The sequence below is a fragment of the Salmo salar genome, chromosome 09 (genome assembly GCF_965601325.2).
Source record: "Salmo salar chromosome 09, fSalSal1, whole genome shotgun sequence".
In the NCBI taxonomy this organism is placed as follows: Eukaryota; Metazoa; Chordata; class Actinopteri; order Salmoniformes; family Salmonidae; genus Salmo; species Salmo salar.
The window spans coordinates 36,211,809-36,230,575 of NC_138299.1; the positions used below are offsets into that span (position 1 = coordinate 36,211,809).

General features: G+C 40.9%; 1 protein-coding gene across 1 annotated transcript in view; it reads right to left on the reverse strand.

The window, feature by feature from the left end:
• The window catches only part of vrk1 (vaccinia related kinase 1), a 31,100-nt gene extending 12,562 nt beyond the window's left edge, over nt 1–18,538 (reverse strand). Inside the window, 8 exon segments of the mRNA NM_001140840.1 lie at nt 1,313–1,445; nt 2,748–2,840; nt 14,556–14,664; nt 16,131–16,218; nt 16,855–16,924; nt 17,239–17,294; nt 17,479–17,638; nt 18,482–18,538. Coding sequence (NP_001134312.1) covers nt 1,313–1,445; nt 2,748–2,840; nt 14,556–14,664; nt 16,131–16,218; nt 16,855–16,924; nt 17,239–17,294; nt 17,479–17,638 — 709 coding nt within the window. The 5' untranslated portion in view covers nt 18,482–18,538.
• Between the last annotated feature and the right edge of the window lie 229 nt (nt 18,539–18,767).

Consider the following 18,767-nt stretch of genomic DNA (forward strand, 5'->3'; position numbering starts at 1 on the left):
CCTGAGCCACTTGTGTGGGTTGTAGACTCCGTCTCATGCTACCACTAGAGTGAAAGCACCGCCAGCATTCAAAAGTGACCAAAACATCAGCCAGGAAGCATAGGAACTGAGAAGTGGTCTGTGGTCACCACCTGCAGGACCACTCCTTTATTGGGCGTGTCTTGCTAATTGCCTATAATTTCCACCTGTTGTCTATTCCATTTGCACAACAGCATGTGAAATTTATTGTCAATCAGTGTTGCTCCCTAAGTGGACAGTTTGATTTCACAGAAGTGTGATTGACTTGGAGTTACATTGTGTTGTTTAAGTGTTCCCTTTATTTTTTTGAGCAGTATATTAAAATCGCAGGACAAGTTTGGAAAGCAAATGGCTAATGCTGTAAAGAGAAGACAATGAAAAGACTGTCTTTTTAATCGGTCTTTAAAAATTCTCAAATTAACTGAGCGAACCACAGTAGGCCTATAGCCTATCTTATTGGCTCCAGCGGAGAGCACCGGCCATTTCCCCGGTGAGTGCGCACTGCTCATATTCATTATCATAATTTCCTCCTCCAGTTTAGATGCATCTCGTTCTCGTAGGTCTATTATATGGACCACATGGTTTTCATTGATCTGTTTGTCAGTGTCAGCAGAGTAGGCTACCCTGTAAATTGTCGTATTAAAAAATTATTGTACTAATGTCTACAATCATATAAAGTGTAGTAGAATTGTAGGACATGTGTTTTCCCCGTGCAAAGAAAGAAGAAACATATCTAATATAGCCCAGGCCTCTACACTATATGCTCAGACATGCATTGAACTGTCTTTTTTGCGAAAGGTGATTGAGTTATATTATTAGCCTAAATCATGACTATCCAATCACTCATCACATTAGGAATAGTAGGCTCTCTTACATAAGTCTTCAAATGCGATGATGCATGGATTGCCTTATTATAAAAGGTGCATTTTTATGGTGAAAATATTCTTCCAACAAACTTGAAAATCACGCTCCGCCTATGCTACGATTTTGCTGTTCGTTACTCGTCTTGGTTCAGGAATAGTAAATGTTGACAGCTAATCTAACATCTTCAAAGTGTGTGGTAAAAATATACACATCATTGTAAGGACACACATCATTGCAAGGACACACATCGACTTCCATGCTCTGTTAAGAACAATGACCATTATGTAAATGTGATTTCTGTCATTCTGAGCACCGTGGGTGAAGGCCCTAATCAGGTTACCTTTTTATTTTGAAAAAATGGTTTCTTCCATTTACTCCCAACTGAACGTACCGAGCCCTGGCTTGGCTCAGTGAGGTGTGCTGTACTTACAGACTCCTTTGTGTGCGTCGATGGAGGTGAACTCGATGGTCCCGTCATGGCACCTCTTAGGGTCTTCCTTGTACTCCTTCAGCACTCCTTCTGGAGCATACCTATAGGCCAGTCCATAATCTACTAAGTAAACCTAGAGGTTTGCAAACAAAACAGACAAATTCATGCATGCACACACTGACACACAGCCAACCAAATGAGTGAGTATACTTAAAATGATGTGGCTAGTAACTAAATTACTACTAATAACACTGTACATGTGTACTAAGTTTCATGCTTTTCTGAAAACATGTTTTTCCACATATCGCCTGGACTATAACAATATCTCATACATTACAAAGCATAGTTACAGTAAACTACAGCTCCCTCCCTCCCTGCTCAAATCCTCAGCTCCCAGAAAGTCAAACAAATGTTTCCAGTAACTGCAGGCAGGGAGCAGGCAGAGAGAGAGCTAACCCTGAGACTCCCAAGGGGTTGCTTTCTAAATTTTAATTTAAAAATAGCACTTTAATAACACACCGCGGAAACATTATTAATCTCTAAATTACATATTTGCCCCTGCCCCCACCTTGTTTGCTTGAAAGAGCTCTTAGCCACCATCTAATCTCTCCCCTGTTTAGAGAAGAATAAAGAACACCCCCCCTCCCCTCTTTTATGTCTCTAATGTCGAACTGAATCCAATGAACCAGTGGCAGCAGCATAATCAAATAAATAAACATATCCAATGTTTGTTCAATTTACATATCAGGTCAAAGGCATTACTTCACTTCAAGAGGTAGAGACAACCATTTGAAATCCTACCCAGACTGAGAAATAGGCCTCTCCATTTTAAAGGGTTACTGCTAGAGTCTGGCATGTCTCTGCGTGCAGGATAAAGGAACTTAGCGGTAGTTTTGCGAGCCAATGCTAATTACCATTGACTGGAAGTCTACAGGTACGGTAACATTGCTAGTCACTACACACCAGTGGAGGCTGCTGAGGGGAGGATGGCTCATAATAATGGCTGGAGTGTAATGTGATGGCTGGAATGGAGTGAATGGAATTGTATCAAACATATGAAAACCATGTGTTTGATACTATTCCATTCGCTCCATTCTGGCCATTATTATGAGCCGTTCTCCCCTCAGCAACCTCCACTGCTACACACAAGGCACAATGCTAGCAAGCTATACAGCCCTGACATGGTTAGATCTAACAGGATTAGCATAGCATTGATGCTAGCCATATCAGGGCAAAAAAGCTCCACTACATACGTGTTTCTCAATCCATTCCTGGGGTTGTAACTCAACAGACTCAAATAAACGTATCAAGCCCTGGCTTAAGAATTAGCTGAATCAGGTGTGTAAGTGCTGGACTAGTGTGAATGACAGACAGGTAGGACCCTAGATAATACAACAGCTCAAGGCCAATATCTTTGGAAAAGACAGCCACTGACCTGATTGGGGTTGTTGTGGCTGAGGAGGAGGTTGGAGGCTTTGATGTCAGCGTGGACATACTCATGCTCATGGATGTACTCCAGAATGTCAAGCTACACAAGTGAGGGGAGAAGAAGATGCAACACAAATATCAAACATTATTTACAGAGATAACAATACATAGGCAAACAACATTTTGAACACGAAAGATATCTGCATGACTGGCAGATATCTCAGCTTGGATGTCGGCCCACCACCTCAAGCTCAACAAGGCGGAGCTGCCCTCTTCCTCCCGGGGAAGGCTTGCACGCTCCAAGACCTCTCCATCATGGTTGACAACTCCAAAGTGTCCCCCTCCCAGAGTGCAAATAAACTTGGAGGGAACTTGGACAGCCCCCCCGGTTGTTCTCTGCAAACATCAAAGCAGTGACAAGCTCCTGCGGGTTCATGCTCCACAACATCTGTAGAGTGCGATCTTTCCTCACACAGGAAGTGGCGCAGGTCCTAATCCAGGCACTTGTCATATCCCGCCTGGAGATGCATATTGCCTTTCGTGAGCTAACACTTGACTTTTCCCCCTTACTAGCACCGACTTTGCAGATAGCTACTTTCTTAAAGAAAAATGTACTTACTATGACTGAGCTATGTGGTTGTCCCACCGAGGGCTGTGTCGGTCATGAAAGGTTGTCAGCCGGTGATAGTCAAGCAAATAACTGCCAGTCTCACGTTAATTGACTGGTTATTAATATAAACAAATGTAGCATCTCCAGGCTTCCACATCATTAGCCTACATTCTACATTTTAAAAAGTCTAATAAATAAATGTAATATAGCCTACACCATTACAATAAATACATTATTTATTTTAGAGAGGTCTAAAGAAACAGGATATGAAGAAAATGTAGTCCATTTCAGAAAAACAGAATAGCATACTCTGAGCTGTCCTTATGTTAGGCCCTGATGGGGCTATGCCATATGGCTGTGGGCTACACTCGTTCATTTAGCAGATGAGATTTTTTAGAATTCCATGGTGTTATTTTATATTATGAAGAATACAATTGAACATAGCTGACGATTTGAGGGAGAGCGCACATGCGGCTATTCTGTGTTGAGCAGATGAGAAAGAAACAGGTACTCCTATATGCTTATTTTAGAGTTATTTATGTAACTTTAGTTGTGATACAAATGCTGGGATATATGTTTGGATTTTTAATACAGTCTAACATGCTGACCACACCGCTTGCATTGCAAAATAAATGTACACATACATGTTATTCAATCATTGCACCCACACTGCTCACGCCCCAACGAGCGTCTGCGTTGCCAAGTGCTAAAATAGAAGTCAGTTCTATTTGTGACACTGAACGTGGTGCAAATCCTGCCTCTCCCATCTACGTGCCATCTCCTCATTGGTTATACCCACGTCGGTGAATGAAAGATGAACTGAGGTCGGTCGGTCGTGGTAATACACCTTTATGAAAGTTAGATGCTAATCGCCATATAAAGTCCAAAGAACAAAAAGCCTGAAAGGAGGAGAGATGACTAGAAACGATTTGGTTGACCGTTTTGTGTGTGGATTAAATGTCGGAGTAGAGGACCTTGTGCATTTCAGGTAAAATAACAACTCAACATTTATATCCCAGGACAAATTAGCTAGCAACAGCAAGCTAGCTAAATAGGACAAATTAGCTAGCAACTGCAAGCTAGCTAGCTAAATTGCCATAAATGTTTAATGCTTTTCGACCTGTCACCAAATTAATATAATTGGTTCAGAGTTAGTTTTGATATTTCAACCTGCGTGTCGTGATCGCGTTTGGTGGGGGACAAAATCAATTTGGGCACGCGCATATCCGGTTTGGCATGGTATAAGGCTGCATGATGACTAATGATGATTTGAAAAAAGTTGCATGAAAGGTATAAGCTCTGCCTTGTTTTTTTGCGCAGGTTATACATTCATCAGTCTCTCATTCCCAATTTGACAAGCACTTGATAATGCCTCGAATTTCCCAGCTGCATCCCCCTTTATGTGACCGTAATGCCCCCTAAAAAAGCCATGCCTTTTGCGGCCAATGGTTGTTGCGACCTTGGGCTGAACATAATAATTAGTACTCCCTTCTCCCAGCTGCGTGCCGAAGCACCTCTCCACTCACATTGCTCTCAGTCATGTGATCGGGTCTTTTTCACAGGCTACAAGTGAAGACAGACACATCAAGGACGCAACCGCATTCGTCCTTATCCAATTCCGAGGCGCATATTGAAGATATTGGAAGAACTGTCCACATTTACTTTTCGTCAGCCAACAAGATGTGTAGGCCTATCGTACAGCAAAAGCACTAGCCTATGTAAATATACTATCCCCATAGTACAAAAGTTGACAAATTCTATTCTGGGCGAGAAAAAAATATTCCATAGTCTGGGACCGTTGTGGGATGTAATAGATCCCAAAATAATACAACCACTAGCATAAAAAAAGTTAAGCAATGAGCCTGCCGCAAGTGAGAACATTTAGCTTAAAATGTTGATAACTATTAGGCTATTTCTTCACAATATAAGCGCAGCAATGCACACAGCAGTAAGTGCAAAGGCGCACACGGCAATAAGTGCAAATGTTCCATTAGCGGAAAACACCATTATCAAAAGTGACCACAAATGCGATTATGCATGTAATGCTGTTATTATTAAGGTGCATTTTTATGGTGAAAATGATCTTCCCCAAACTTGAAACTCACACGCTGCGTATGTTTGCCAGTTGGGCTCTACACCTGTTGTAAAGCAGATTAATGTGCTTCATTTTAAGAAGCTATTTGGCCACTTTAGTTGTGATGCAAAAAACCTAATCAAAACATATAGGCCTATGGGCTAGGCTACATGAGATGTGCGACTATGATTTGAAAAAGGTGCAAAAAAAGCTGGGCATCATTCACAAGTGATAGGCTAATATTGTCATCAAACTATTCTTGATTTAATCTTGTCTATACATATATTAAATCATTACATTTGTGTTAAATTTGTTTTGATTTAGAATTGATCATTATCATTATACATTAGCATTGATGTCAGAGTGATTAGAGGGCCAATAGATTGCTGAGTACCAGGCAGTTAGCAGGTGTGGTAGGATACTAATGACCAGCAGCAGCATCAGAGCTTGGAGAAGCCTAATTACAGTGACTAAACGGTCACGTGGAATCTGACTGCTGACATGACTCATAACCACCGGTGTGGCGTTAATACTAGAGGTCGACCGATTATGATTTTTCAACGCCGATACCGATTATTGGAGGACCCAAAATGCCGATGCCGATGAATCGGCCGATTTTTTTTAAATGGATTTGTAATAAAGACAATTACAACAATACTGAATGAACACTTATTTTAACATAATATAATACATCAATAAAATCAATTTAGCCTCAAATAAATAATGAAACATGTTCAATTTGGTTTAAATAATGCAAAAACAAAGTGTTGGGGAAGAAAGTAAAAGTGCAATATGTGCCATGTAAGAAAGCTAACGTTTAAGTTCCTTGCTCAGAACATGAGAACATATGAAAGCTGGTGGTTCCTTTTAACATGAGTCTTCAATATTCCCACGTAAGAAGTTTTAGGTTGTAGTTATTATAGGAATTATAGGACTATTTCTCTCTATACAATTTGTATTTCATATACCTTTGACTATTGGATGTTCTTATAGGCACTTTAGTATTGCCAGTGTAACAGTATAGCTTCTGTCCCTCTCCTCGCTCCTACCTTGGCTCGAACCAGGAACACATCGACAAAAGCCATCCTTGAAGCAGCGTTACCCATGCAGAGCAAGGGGAACAACTACTCCAAGTCTCAGAGCGAGTGACGTTTGAAACGCTATTAGCGCGCACCCGGCTAACTAGCTAGCCATTTCACATAGGTTACACCAGCCTAATCTTGGGAGTTGATAGGCTTGAACTCATAAACAGCGCAATGCTTGAAGCAAAGCGAAGAGCTGCTGGCAAAACGCACGAAAGTGCTGTTTGAATGAATGCTTACGAGCCTGCTGCTGCCTACCACCGCTCAGTCAGACTGCTCTATCAAATCATAGACATAATTATAATATACTGCTCAAAAAAATAAAGGGAACACTTAAACAACACATCCTAGATCTGAATGAAAGAAAAAATCTTATTAAATACTTTTTTCTTTACATAGTTGAATGTGCTGACAACAAAACCACACAAAAATAATCAATGGAAATCCAATTTATCAACCCATGGAGGTCTGGATTTGGAGTCACACTCAAAATTAAAGTGGAAAACCACACTACAGGCTGATCCAACGCTGATGTAATGTCATTAACACAAGTCAAAATGAGGCTCAGTAGTGTGTGTGGCCTCCACGTGCCTGTATGACCTCCCTACAACGCCTGGGCATGCTCCTGAGGAGGTGGCGGATGGTCTCCTGAGGGATCTCCTCCCAGACCTGGACTAAAGCATCCGCCAACTCCTGGACAGTCTGTGGTGCAACGTGGCGTTGGTGGATGGAGCGAGACATGATGTCCCAGATGTGCTCAATTGGATTCAGGTCTGGGGAACGGGCGGGTCACTATATAGCATCAATGCCTTCCTCTTGCAGGAACTGCTGACACACTCCAGCCACATGAGGTCTAGCATTGTCTTGCATTAGGAGGAACCCAGGGCCAACCGCACCAGCATATGGTCTCACTTGGGGTCTGAGGATCTCATCTCGGTACCTAATGGCAGTCAGGCTACCTCTGGCGAGCACATGGAGGGCTGTGCAGCCCCCCAAAGAAATGCCACCCCACACTATGAATGACCCACCGCCAAACCGGTCATGCTGGAGGATATTGCAGGGAGCAGAACGTTCTCCACGGCATCTCCAGACTCTGTCACGTCTGTCACGTGCTCAGTGTGAACCTCCTTTCATCTGTGAAGAGCACAGGGCGCCAGTGGCGAATTTGCCAATCTTGGTGTTCTCTGGCAAATGCCAAACGTCCTGCACTGTGTTGGGCTGTAAGCACAACCCCCACCTGTGGATGTCGGGCCCTCATGGAGTCTGTTTCTGACCATTTGAGCAGACACATGCACATTTGTGGCCTACTGAAGGTCATTTTGCAGGGCTCTGGCAGTGCTTCTCCTGCTCCTCCTTGCACAAAGGCAGAGGTAGCAGTCCTGCTGCTGGGTTGTTGCCCTCCTACGGCCTCCTCCACATCTCCTGATGTACTGGCCTGTCTCCTGGTAGCGCCTCCATGCTCTGGACACTACGCTGACAGACACAGCAAACCTTCTTGCCACAGCTCGCATTGATGTGCCATCCTGGATGAGCTGCACTACCTGAGCCACTTGTGTGGGTTGTAGACTCCGTCTCATGCTACCACTAGAGTGAAAGCACCGCCAGCATTCAAAAGTGACCAAAACATCAGCCAGGAAGCATAGGAACTGAGAAGTGGTCTGTGGTCCCCACCTGCAAAACCACTCCTTTATTGGGGGTGTCTTGCTAATTGCCTATAATTTCCACCTGTTGTCTATTCCATTTGCACAACAGCATGTGACATTTATTGTCAATCAGTGTTGCTTCCTAAGTGGACAGTTTGATTTCACAGAAGTGTGATTGACTTGGAGTTACTTTGTGTTGTTTAAGTGTTCCCTTTATTTTTTTGAGCAGTGAATAAAACCAAAGTGTTGTAACTTTGAGGCAATGTCAGGTTGCATTTTATAAGATGAAAGAAACAATTCAACCCTACTAGGAGAAGACCTGGGTGAATTAGAATATTTTTCATAAGAGTCGGAAGGGTTTTATTATTTCAATGGAACACAGCCTGACTAAGCATAGTAAACGTAAATCTGGGGCACTCCAATTAGTTTGAAATATTAGGTTTGTTATGGTTACATAAGACAGAAGGTTACTTAATAAATGAAAACCCTTTTAACCTCTATGGGCTAGGTGGGACGCAAGCGTCCCACCCGTGGTGCACTCCATCAACAGCAGGTGCATTTCAAGAGCGGCAAATTTGAATCCAAATAAATGTCAAAATTCAAATTTTTCAAACATACAACTATTTTACACCCTTTGAAAGATAAACATCTCCTTAATCTAACCACGTTTTACGATTTCAAAAAGGTTTTACGGCGAAAGCATAAATTTAGAGTATGTTAGGACAGTACATTTACAAGAGTTGTGTGTAATGTTGTGTCAATTCAAAAGACAGGCGTCACCAAAACCATAAATCAGCTAAAATGATGCACTAACCTTTTACAATCTCCAACAGATGACACTCCTAGGACATTGTGTTAGACAATGCATGCATTTTTAGTTCTATCAAGTTCATATTTATATCCAAAAACAGCGTTTTACTGTGGCGTTGATGTTCAGGAAATCGTTTCCCTCCAATAACCGGCATTCAAGTCAGCACCACAAATTAAATAATTAAAATTAGAAAACATTGGTAAAATATTATATTGTCATTTAAAGAATTATAGATTTACATCTCTTGAACGCAATCAATTTGCCAGATTTAAAAATAACCTTACTGGGAAATCACACTTTGCAATAATCTGAGCACTGCGCCCAGAAAAATACGCGTTGCGATACAGACTAGCCGCCATGTTGGGGAGATCTAAAATCAAAAATACTATGTAAATAATCCATTACCTTTGATTCTCTTCATCAGATGTCACTTCCAGGTATCACAGGTCCATAACGAATGTAGTTTTGTTCAAAAAAGCTCATCATTTATGTCCAAAAATCTCCGTCTTGTTAGCACATGATCTAAGCCCGCCGGACTTCACTTCATGAACGAGGGGAAAAAATATATTTACGTTCGTTCAAACATGTCAAACGTTGTATAGCATAAATCATTAGGGCCTTTTTTAACCAGAACATGAATAATATTCAAGGTGGACGAATGCATTCTCTTTTATAACGTATTGGAACGAGGGTACCCAACATGAACTCGCGCGCCAGGTGTCTAATGGGCCATCATCGTTCCATGGCTCTTGTTCGGTCAGATCTCCCTCCAGAAGACTCAAAACACTTTGTAAAGGCTGGTGACATCTAGTGGAAGCAATAGGAAGTGCCAAAATATTCCTCAGCCCCTGTGTTTTTCAATGGCATAGGTTTAAAGGTAATACAACACATCAGGTATCCACTTCCTGTCAGAAAATGTCTCAGGGTTTTGCCTGCCAAATGAGTTCTGTTATACTCACAGACACCATTCAAACAGTTTTAGAAACTTTAGGGTGTTTTCTATCCATATATAATAAGTATATGCATATTCTAGTTACTGGGTAGGATTAGTAACCAGATTAAATCGGGTAAAAAAAAATTATCCAGCCGTGCAAATACTGCCCCCTAGCAAATACTGCCCCCTAACGTTAGCCACAACAAATTGGAATTTGTAACATATCATACGTTTTGCAAATTCGTAACATATAGTACGAATTGCAATTCCTAACGTATCATACGATATGGATGATGGACATCCACAAATTAATACATCCCACACCAAACGTAACAAACTACCTGACCAAAAGTATGTGGACACCTGCTCGTCGACAACTAATTCCAATATCATGGGCATTAATATGGAGTTACATTGTGTTGTTTAAGTGTTCCCTTTATTTCTTTGAGCAGTGTATAATAAACACACAGAAATACGAGCCTTGGGTCATTAATATGGTCGAATCCAGAAACTATCATCTCGAAAACAAAACGTTTTTCCTTTCAGTGAAATACGGAAGCGTTCAGTAATTTAACCTGTTATGGCTGGGGGGCAGTATTTTCACGGCTGGATAAAAAACGTACCCGATTTAATCTGATTATTAGTCCTGCCCAGAAACTAGAATATGCATATAATTATTAGCCTTGGATAGAAAACACGCCAAAGTTTCTAAAACTGTTTGAATGGTGTCTGTGAGTATAACAGAACTCATTTGGCAGGCCAAAACGTGAGAAGATTCTGTACAGGAAGTACCCTGTCTGACCATTTCTTGAACTTCTTTGCCATCTCTATCTATTACAAAGGATCTCTGCTCTAACGTGACACTTCCTACGTCTTCCATAGGCTCTCAGAGCCCGGGAAAAACCTGAATGTCGTCATACCAGCCCCAGGCTGAAACACATTATCGCCTTTCTCAAGTGGCCGATCAAGGGACTGTGGGCTTAGGCGCGTGCACTGGCCGCCCCCGTCTTTGTGTTTTTTCCTCTGTTTGCCGAAAAGGAGATTCCCGGTCTGAATATTATCGCTTTTTTACGAGATAACTTGCATAAAAATTGATTTTAAACAGCGGTTGACATGCTTCGAAGTACGGTAATGGAATATTTAGAATTTTTTGTCACGAAATGCGCCATGAGCACGACCCTGATTTACCATTTCGGATAGTTTCTGGAACGCACGAACAAAACGCCACTATTCGGATATAACGATGGATTATTTTGGACCAAACCAACATTTGTTATTGAAGTAGCAGTCCTGGGAGTGCATTCTGACGAAGACATCAAAAGGTAATCAAACTTTTGTAATAGTAAATCTGATTTTGGTGAAGGCTAAACTTGCCGGGTGTCTAAATAGCTAGCCCGTGATGGCTGGGCTATGTACTTAGAATATTGCAAAATGTGCTTTCACCAAAAAGCTATTTTAAAATCGGACATATCGAGTGCATAGAGGAGTTCTGTATCTATAATTCTTAAAATAATTGTTATGCTTTTTGTGAACGTTTATCGTGAGTAATTTTGTAAATTGTTAGTAAATTCCCCGGATGTTTGCGGGGGGTATGCTAGTTCTGAACGTCACATGCTAATGTAAAAAGCTGTTTTTTGATATAAATATGAACTTGATTGAACAAAACATGCATGTATTGTATAACATAAGGTCCTAGGTGTGTCATCTGATGAAGATCATCAAAGGTTAGTGCTGCATTTAGCTGTCTTCTGGGTTTTTGTGACATTATATGCTAGCTTGAAAAATGGGTGTCTGATTATTTCTGGCTGGGTACTCTGCTGACATAATCTAATGTTTTGCTTTCGCTGTAAAGCCTTTTTGAAATCGGACAGTGTGGTTAGATTAATGAGAGTCTTGTCTTTAAAATGCTGTGAAATAGTCATATGTTTGAAAAATTGAAGTTTTCGGATTTTAGAGGAATTTGTATTTCGCGCCACGCCCATCATTGGATATTGGAGCAGGTGTTCCGCTAGCGGAACGTCTAGATGTAAGAGGTTAACTAACAGGTGGCATCCCTAAGTCTAAATATTCCTGTTACATTGCACAACCTTCAATGTTATGTCATAACTACGTAAAATTCCAGAAAATTAGTTCGCAACGAGCCAGGCGGCCCGAACTGTTGCATATACCCTGACTCTGCGTGCAATGAACGCAAGAGAAGTTACACAATTTCACCTGGTTAATATTGCCTGCTAACCTGGATTTCTTCGAGCTAAATATGCAAGTTTAAAAACATATACTTCTGTGTATTGATTTTAAGAAAGGCATTGATGTTTATGGTTAGGTAGTCGTGCAACGATTGTGCTTTTTTCGCAAATGCGCTTTTGTTAACCTGTTGGGGGTAGGGGGCAGTATTGACACGGCCGGATAAAAAACGTACCTGATTTAATCTGGTTACTACTCCTGCCCAGTAACTAGAATATGCATATAATTATTGGCTTTGGATAGAAAACACCCTAAAGTTTCTAAAACTGTTTGAATGGTGTCTGAGTATAACAGAACTCATATGGCAGGCCAAAACCTGAGAAGATTCCTTACAGGAAGTGCCCTCTCTGACAAGATCTTGTTCTTCTTGTCTCTGTTTATTGAAGACTGAGGATCTTTGCTGTAACGTGACACTTCCTACGGCTCCCATAGGCTCTCAGAACCCGGGAAAAAGCTGAATGATATCGAGGCAGCCTCAGGCTGAAACACATTTGCGCGTTTGGCAAGTGGCCGATCAGAGGACAATGGGCTTAGGCGCGTGCACGAGTCGACCCCGTGCTTTATTTTCTTTCGTCTTTTTACCTAAACGCAGATTCCCGGTCGGAATATTATCGCTTTTTTACGAGAAACATGGCATAAAAATGTATTTTAAACAGCGGTTGACATGCTTCGAAGTACGGTAATGGAATATTTAGATTTTTTTTGTCACGAAATGCGCCGTGCTCGTCACCCTTCTTTACCCTTTCGGATAGCGTCTTGAACGCACGAACAAAACGCCGCTGTTTGGATATAACTATGGATTATTTGGGACCAAACCAACATTTGTTATTGAAGTAGAAGTCCTGGGAGTGCATTCTGACGAAGAACACCAAAGGTAATCAAACTTTTCTAATAGTAAATCGGAGTTTGGTGAAGGCTAAACTTGCTGGGTGTCTAAATAGCTAGCCCTGTGATGCCGGGCTATCTACTTAGAATATTGCAAAATGTGCTTTCACCGAAAAGCTATTTTAAAATCGGACATATCGAGTGCATAGAGGAGTTCTGTATCTAAAATTCTTAAAATAATTGTTATGCTTTTTGTGAACGTTTATCGTGAGTAATTTAGTACATTTTTTGTAAATTCACCGAAGTTTGCGGGGGGTATGCTAGTTCTGAACGTCACATGCTAATGTAAAAAGCTGGTTTTTGATATAAATATGAACTTGATTGAACAAAACATGCATGTATTGTATAACATAATGTCCTAGGGTTGTCATCTGATGAAGATCATCAAAGGTTAGTGCTGCATTTAGCTGTCTTCTGGGTTTTTGTGACATTATATGCTAGCTTGAAAAATGGGTGTAAAATAGTCATATGTTTGAGAAATTGAAGTAATAGCATTTCTAAGGTATTTGAATAACGCGCCACGGGATTTCACTGGCTGTTACGTAGGTGGGACGAAATCGTCCCACTGGCCCTAGAGAAGGTAAATCATCCCCCGTTTGGCGAAGTCGGCTGTCTTTGTTAGGAAGAAATAGTCTTCACAGTTCGCAACGAGCCAGACGGCCCAAACTGCTGCATATACCCTGACTCTGTTGCAAGAGAAGTGACACATTTTCCCTAGTTAAAAGACATTCATGTTAGCAGGCAATATTAACTAAATATGCAGGTTTAAAAATATATACTTGTGTATTGATTTTAAGAAAGGCATTGATGTTTATGGGTAGGTACACATTGGAGCAACGTGTACCTAAGCGATTATATGCAACGCAGGACAGGCTAGATAAACTTGTAATATCATCAACCATGTGTAGTTAACTAGTGATTATGATTGCTTGATTGTTTTTTATAAGATAAGTTTAATGCTAGCTAGCAACTTACCTTGGCTTCTTACTGCATTTGCGTAACAGGCAGGCTCCTCGTGGAGTGCAATGTAAAGCAGGTAGTTAGAGCGTTGGACTAGTTAACCGTAAGGTTGGAAGATTGAATCCCTGAGCTAACAAGGTACAAATCTGTCGTTCTGCCCCTGAACAAGGCAGTTAACCCACCGTTCCTAGGCCGTCATTGAAAATAAGAATGTGTTCTTAACTGACTTGCCTAGTTAAATAACGGTGTAAAAAAACACACAAAAAACGGCCAAATCGGCATGCAAAAATACCAATTTCCGACTGTTATGAAAACTTGAAATCGGCCCTAATTATTCGGCCATTCCGATTAATCGGTCGACCTCTAGTTAATACGGTCACCGTAACCGCCCTAGTCCCACCTAGCTATCTTCAGATGATTGAACTAATCCACTCTGGATAAATGACAAATGTAAAGATATAGTCAATTAAATAAACAGCCAAGATGTTTCATAGTGAATGAAATATATCAATGCTTTAGTTAGTTCTTTTTCTTGGCTCTACTATCGGCAGTTATATGACGACAAAACTCACGAGTCTCAGCCCGAGCTGCAGGACCAGTTTCCGGGGGAACCTCCTTCCAGTCTCCTCAAACTTCTTCTGAAGGTCCGTCCCAAACCGGTCCATCACCATGAACCTGTACCTGGAAGGAACCAGAGATTCAGGGTGCATACCAAATGACACCCTATTCCCTATAGAGTGCACAACTTTTGACCAGGGCCCATGGCACCCTATTCCCTATATAGTGCACTACTTTTTACCAGAGCCATATGGCATCCAGTCAATAGTAGTGCACTATAAAGAGAATAGGGTGCCATTTGACACACCTTGATAACATACGGTCTATGTTAATCAATCAAAATTGCTTGTAGATGGAGGAGTAAGGCGTTGGTATGACATGCACAACCACTTAACTTTATGGGTGTGTCAAATATACCAAACTGGTCCACAGGTATTTATATGGCTGACATATCATAACAGATTGCTGTCAAGGTACTGGAAGAACCAGATTTAAAAGAGGCATTACAGAACGGGTGGTTTGGAATTCACATTGTTAGGCTGGAGTTAGACACATCAACTTTTACAAAACTTTGGTTGCTTGCAACTGAGTTGTTTCTTGTTTTCTTTGTGAAACACCCCCCTACCACTAATAAGCAACTAATCTGAAACTTGGTTGCATCCAGTTGTAACTTTTCATCTTTGGCAGTAGCTTGACACTAGTCGCACAATCAAAACTAATACTTCGTCTGACCCAGTTGTCATGTGCCAGTGATCAAGGCTGAAAAAAGAGACAGCAGAACGGGAGATTGTTATGGACATTGTTTGGCAATCAAGAAATTTCATTTTCAAAGTGAACCTTTCCCTGTGCTAGCTAGCTTAAGTCGTCGCTAGCTTGGTTATTTCGTTGTTAGCTAACTTTGTAATGAAATTTGGCTAGCTAGCTAAATTGTACAGACAGCATTTTGTCTATATCCATGCTGTTACAATAACCAAACGGTTGGATAAACAAATTATTTGTAAAACCACATGTAAAGCAGCAGATGACATGGGGGAGTTTAGAATTCTCGAACAATATGACAAAGCAGCTTCAATTTGATTGGCTGTTGCATGCAATTTTAATTGTGTTTCTAGTTGCTTCATGTAACAGCAAAATTGCTTCAGATTATGTCACTTGCAACCTGCCACTAAAATTGCATGAAAGTTTCTTTGTGTATCTTCTGCCTTAGATCCTGCCCGTGATATACTAGACAAAAAACATTGCCAATTGCAGTATGCGTTTTGTTTGATAATTTGTTCATAAGCCAGCAACTTTTGATAAACTGGTTTCGTCTGGACAAACAAAACATGGTTGCTTAACAACCAGATACCAATGTATTTGGTGGAGAAAAAAAGAGTTCCAAAAATTGATGATTTGGGAATTAATCTTGCTTTTTAATGTTGGTAACCGTTGTATAAAAGCAACAATACATGAGAGACCATGTGTTATGACATTTTTCTAATGGCTGTGGTGGTCTACGCCAATCGGCTTCGCCTCGTGGCTATGACCATGTCAAAGCCACGATAAAAATCTCATAGCCTCTCATGTATTATTTCTTAACTACTCAATACCTTTTTCCTCCTTTCTCATGTAGTCCAGACCCCCAGTACTTCGGAACTCCCAAATACTTCATCTTGTGAGACGTCATCCAACTCTGAACTAAAATACAAAAAATGGCAACAGTTGTATCAATATAAAACAATAATCTTTATGGAATAATGAGTAGCACAACTATTTAAACAATACTAGATATGCCTAAACATCATTCACGATACAACACGCTAAAAGGCAGTTCACTTTTAAAGGGTTAAACTGAGATGACTGCCATTTAAAAGTAAAAACAAGGCAAATTATTGAAATGATTCAAAACACACTTAATAAAACTTGGTGTTAGTGGTGTTCAAAGTAATAAGAGCAGCGTAATTCCGTGCGGGCCAAGCCAGTGCCGGCCGTAAAGTAATCTCCTACTGGGACAAATATTTACCAACAGACAAAGCCATATTACAATGAATAAAATATGAGTGTTCATTCCTTAGCAATATAACAGTTAATTGTCAGGGGAGATTGACATTTGGATTGTTATGATATAAAATGCAAAGTTATGGCTTTGGGGCAAACACAGGAGCCACCAAAGGCACCATGTTGGAAACAGAGGCCCTCACTAAATAGAGCTACAACTACACTTCCTTAATTAAGGAAGTTGCTCATTTCTTCATGCGTATTTGTTTGTTCCAGTGTTGAGAGACTGTGTGTGTGTGTGTTCATGAGGGAGGGAGTGGTGTCTGGTATGCATACTTAGATCCGGCTTGGCAGCTCGCATGTAGAACTTGAGCTCTGAGAACAGTGGTCCGTTGTCACTGGGCTCCTAGATTAAGAAAAAAAAAAGAGGACAGTTGACCAAACAGTACCGCTTTATTCATCCCATTACGGTCAGTTTAGATTACATCATAAGGAGAACAGTTATACTCTGGAAACACTATACACGCAGCATAGGTAGGTCTGGAGTAATGCAGGGCTATCAGATTGAACTGAACGTGTTGAGTATATTGTCATTAACTGTACAGGCATACTAAGGACGTTAAATTTCTCCTTTGTCTTTCTTGTATAGGCATGAGATGGAAGAGGCCAATCGTGCAGTCATATACAAAGGCATGTGTTATCAAGCCAGAGTTGTCTTACCACTTTGATGACATATGGGGCATCAGCTCCAACTGTTTTAGATGAATTCTCATTGGCTGTATATAATAAAAAAATATATATATATTTAAAAAAAAAAACATACCTCAGTTAGCCTATTAGGGGGAAGGGCTAGTATACATATGCAAGAAATACAGTAATATTCCTGATCAATAATAAAGGAATGAACAATCAATGACTAGAATATGTGTTTTATCAACCATGTTGCCATGCTTTTCTTACCCAGATAGAGCAGTCCAAAGCCGCCCTGTCCGATAGGGGCTCCCAGTTTCCAGGACTTCTTGCTGGTATCAGTCAGTACTTCTCCAGGGGGAAACTCCTCAGCAAGCTTCCTCTTGGCTGGTCCTCTGCCCTTCCCTGCTGCCTGGGCTTTTGGGGGCATCTGGAGGGACCGTATACATGATCTATATAATCTATACATCTACCACATTTTAGTTCATTCAACGCAACTATCTTGTGACTACCAGCCAATACAGTATGCTGCATACTCATAGATCATATCAATGCCTTTATTTGACCGTCAACATCTGCAAAAGCTGTTTCTTAACGTCTCAGTGAAGTTTGAATATGACGTGTAAACACCATATCACATGATAGGATCACGTGAGTTTTCAAATCGATCTGGTAACCACCAAGGTAGGTAGCTGTTTCGATTATTGTCAGGTTCACGCTGGCTCGACGAACTAGCTAGCTAGCTACAGAGTTTACAATCATCAATCTGGCCAGAGTTAGACTTTTACAGCAAATTGGGGCGAGAGAGATTTTCCTAACTTCGATGCAACCAACATAGTTTTTACATTGTGCTAGTCCAGCACATTGTAAAAACTATATTGGTTGCATCGAATCTAGGAAGGCATTTCCTATATTTAGCTAGCTAACGTTACCTAGCTAGTTAACGGCTACTACTTGTTAGTTGCTAGCTAATTTAAGCGAACTTAATGCCAATAGGTAACGCGCGTGCATCCATGATTTGCAGACAATTTCAAAAACCAGCGGACTGATAGCTAAACAATTTCTCTAACGAGATGCTCAAACTAGCTAGCTAACAACATTACCAACTAACGTGTTAGCTGATGGCATGCTAGAAATGGCCTTCGTTCTGATGAAGCCTTGGATGATTCGCAAAACACCGCGTTTCCGTGATAATCTTGATCTTAAACACGCTCTGTCAATACATCTAAACAAAAACATTGAATTTCACAAGTTTTTAATGTCTAATGCAAACCTCGTTGTCTTTGTTATTTCCAAGTTATCCTCGATGCGCCTCAAAAATTCCCGCACTAACGCCAACCGGAAATAGATTCGCACATACTGCAACACTGCCTAACCCCATTGGTCAGAAACACGTTTTTCTCATTTGCCTATTTTCAGGGTAATTTGCATATTTTCAGGGGTGCTCAGAGAGTTCTAAATCGAATGTGCCGCTTGTGTTGAGGAAGGAGAGAGGTGGAGTGGAGGAGCAGCATAGACCTCTATGCAAATGTTTCAAAGTAAGATTTTTTTAAACAAAC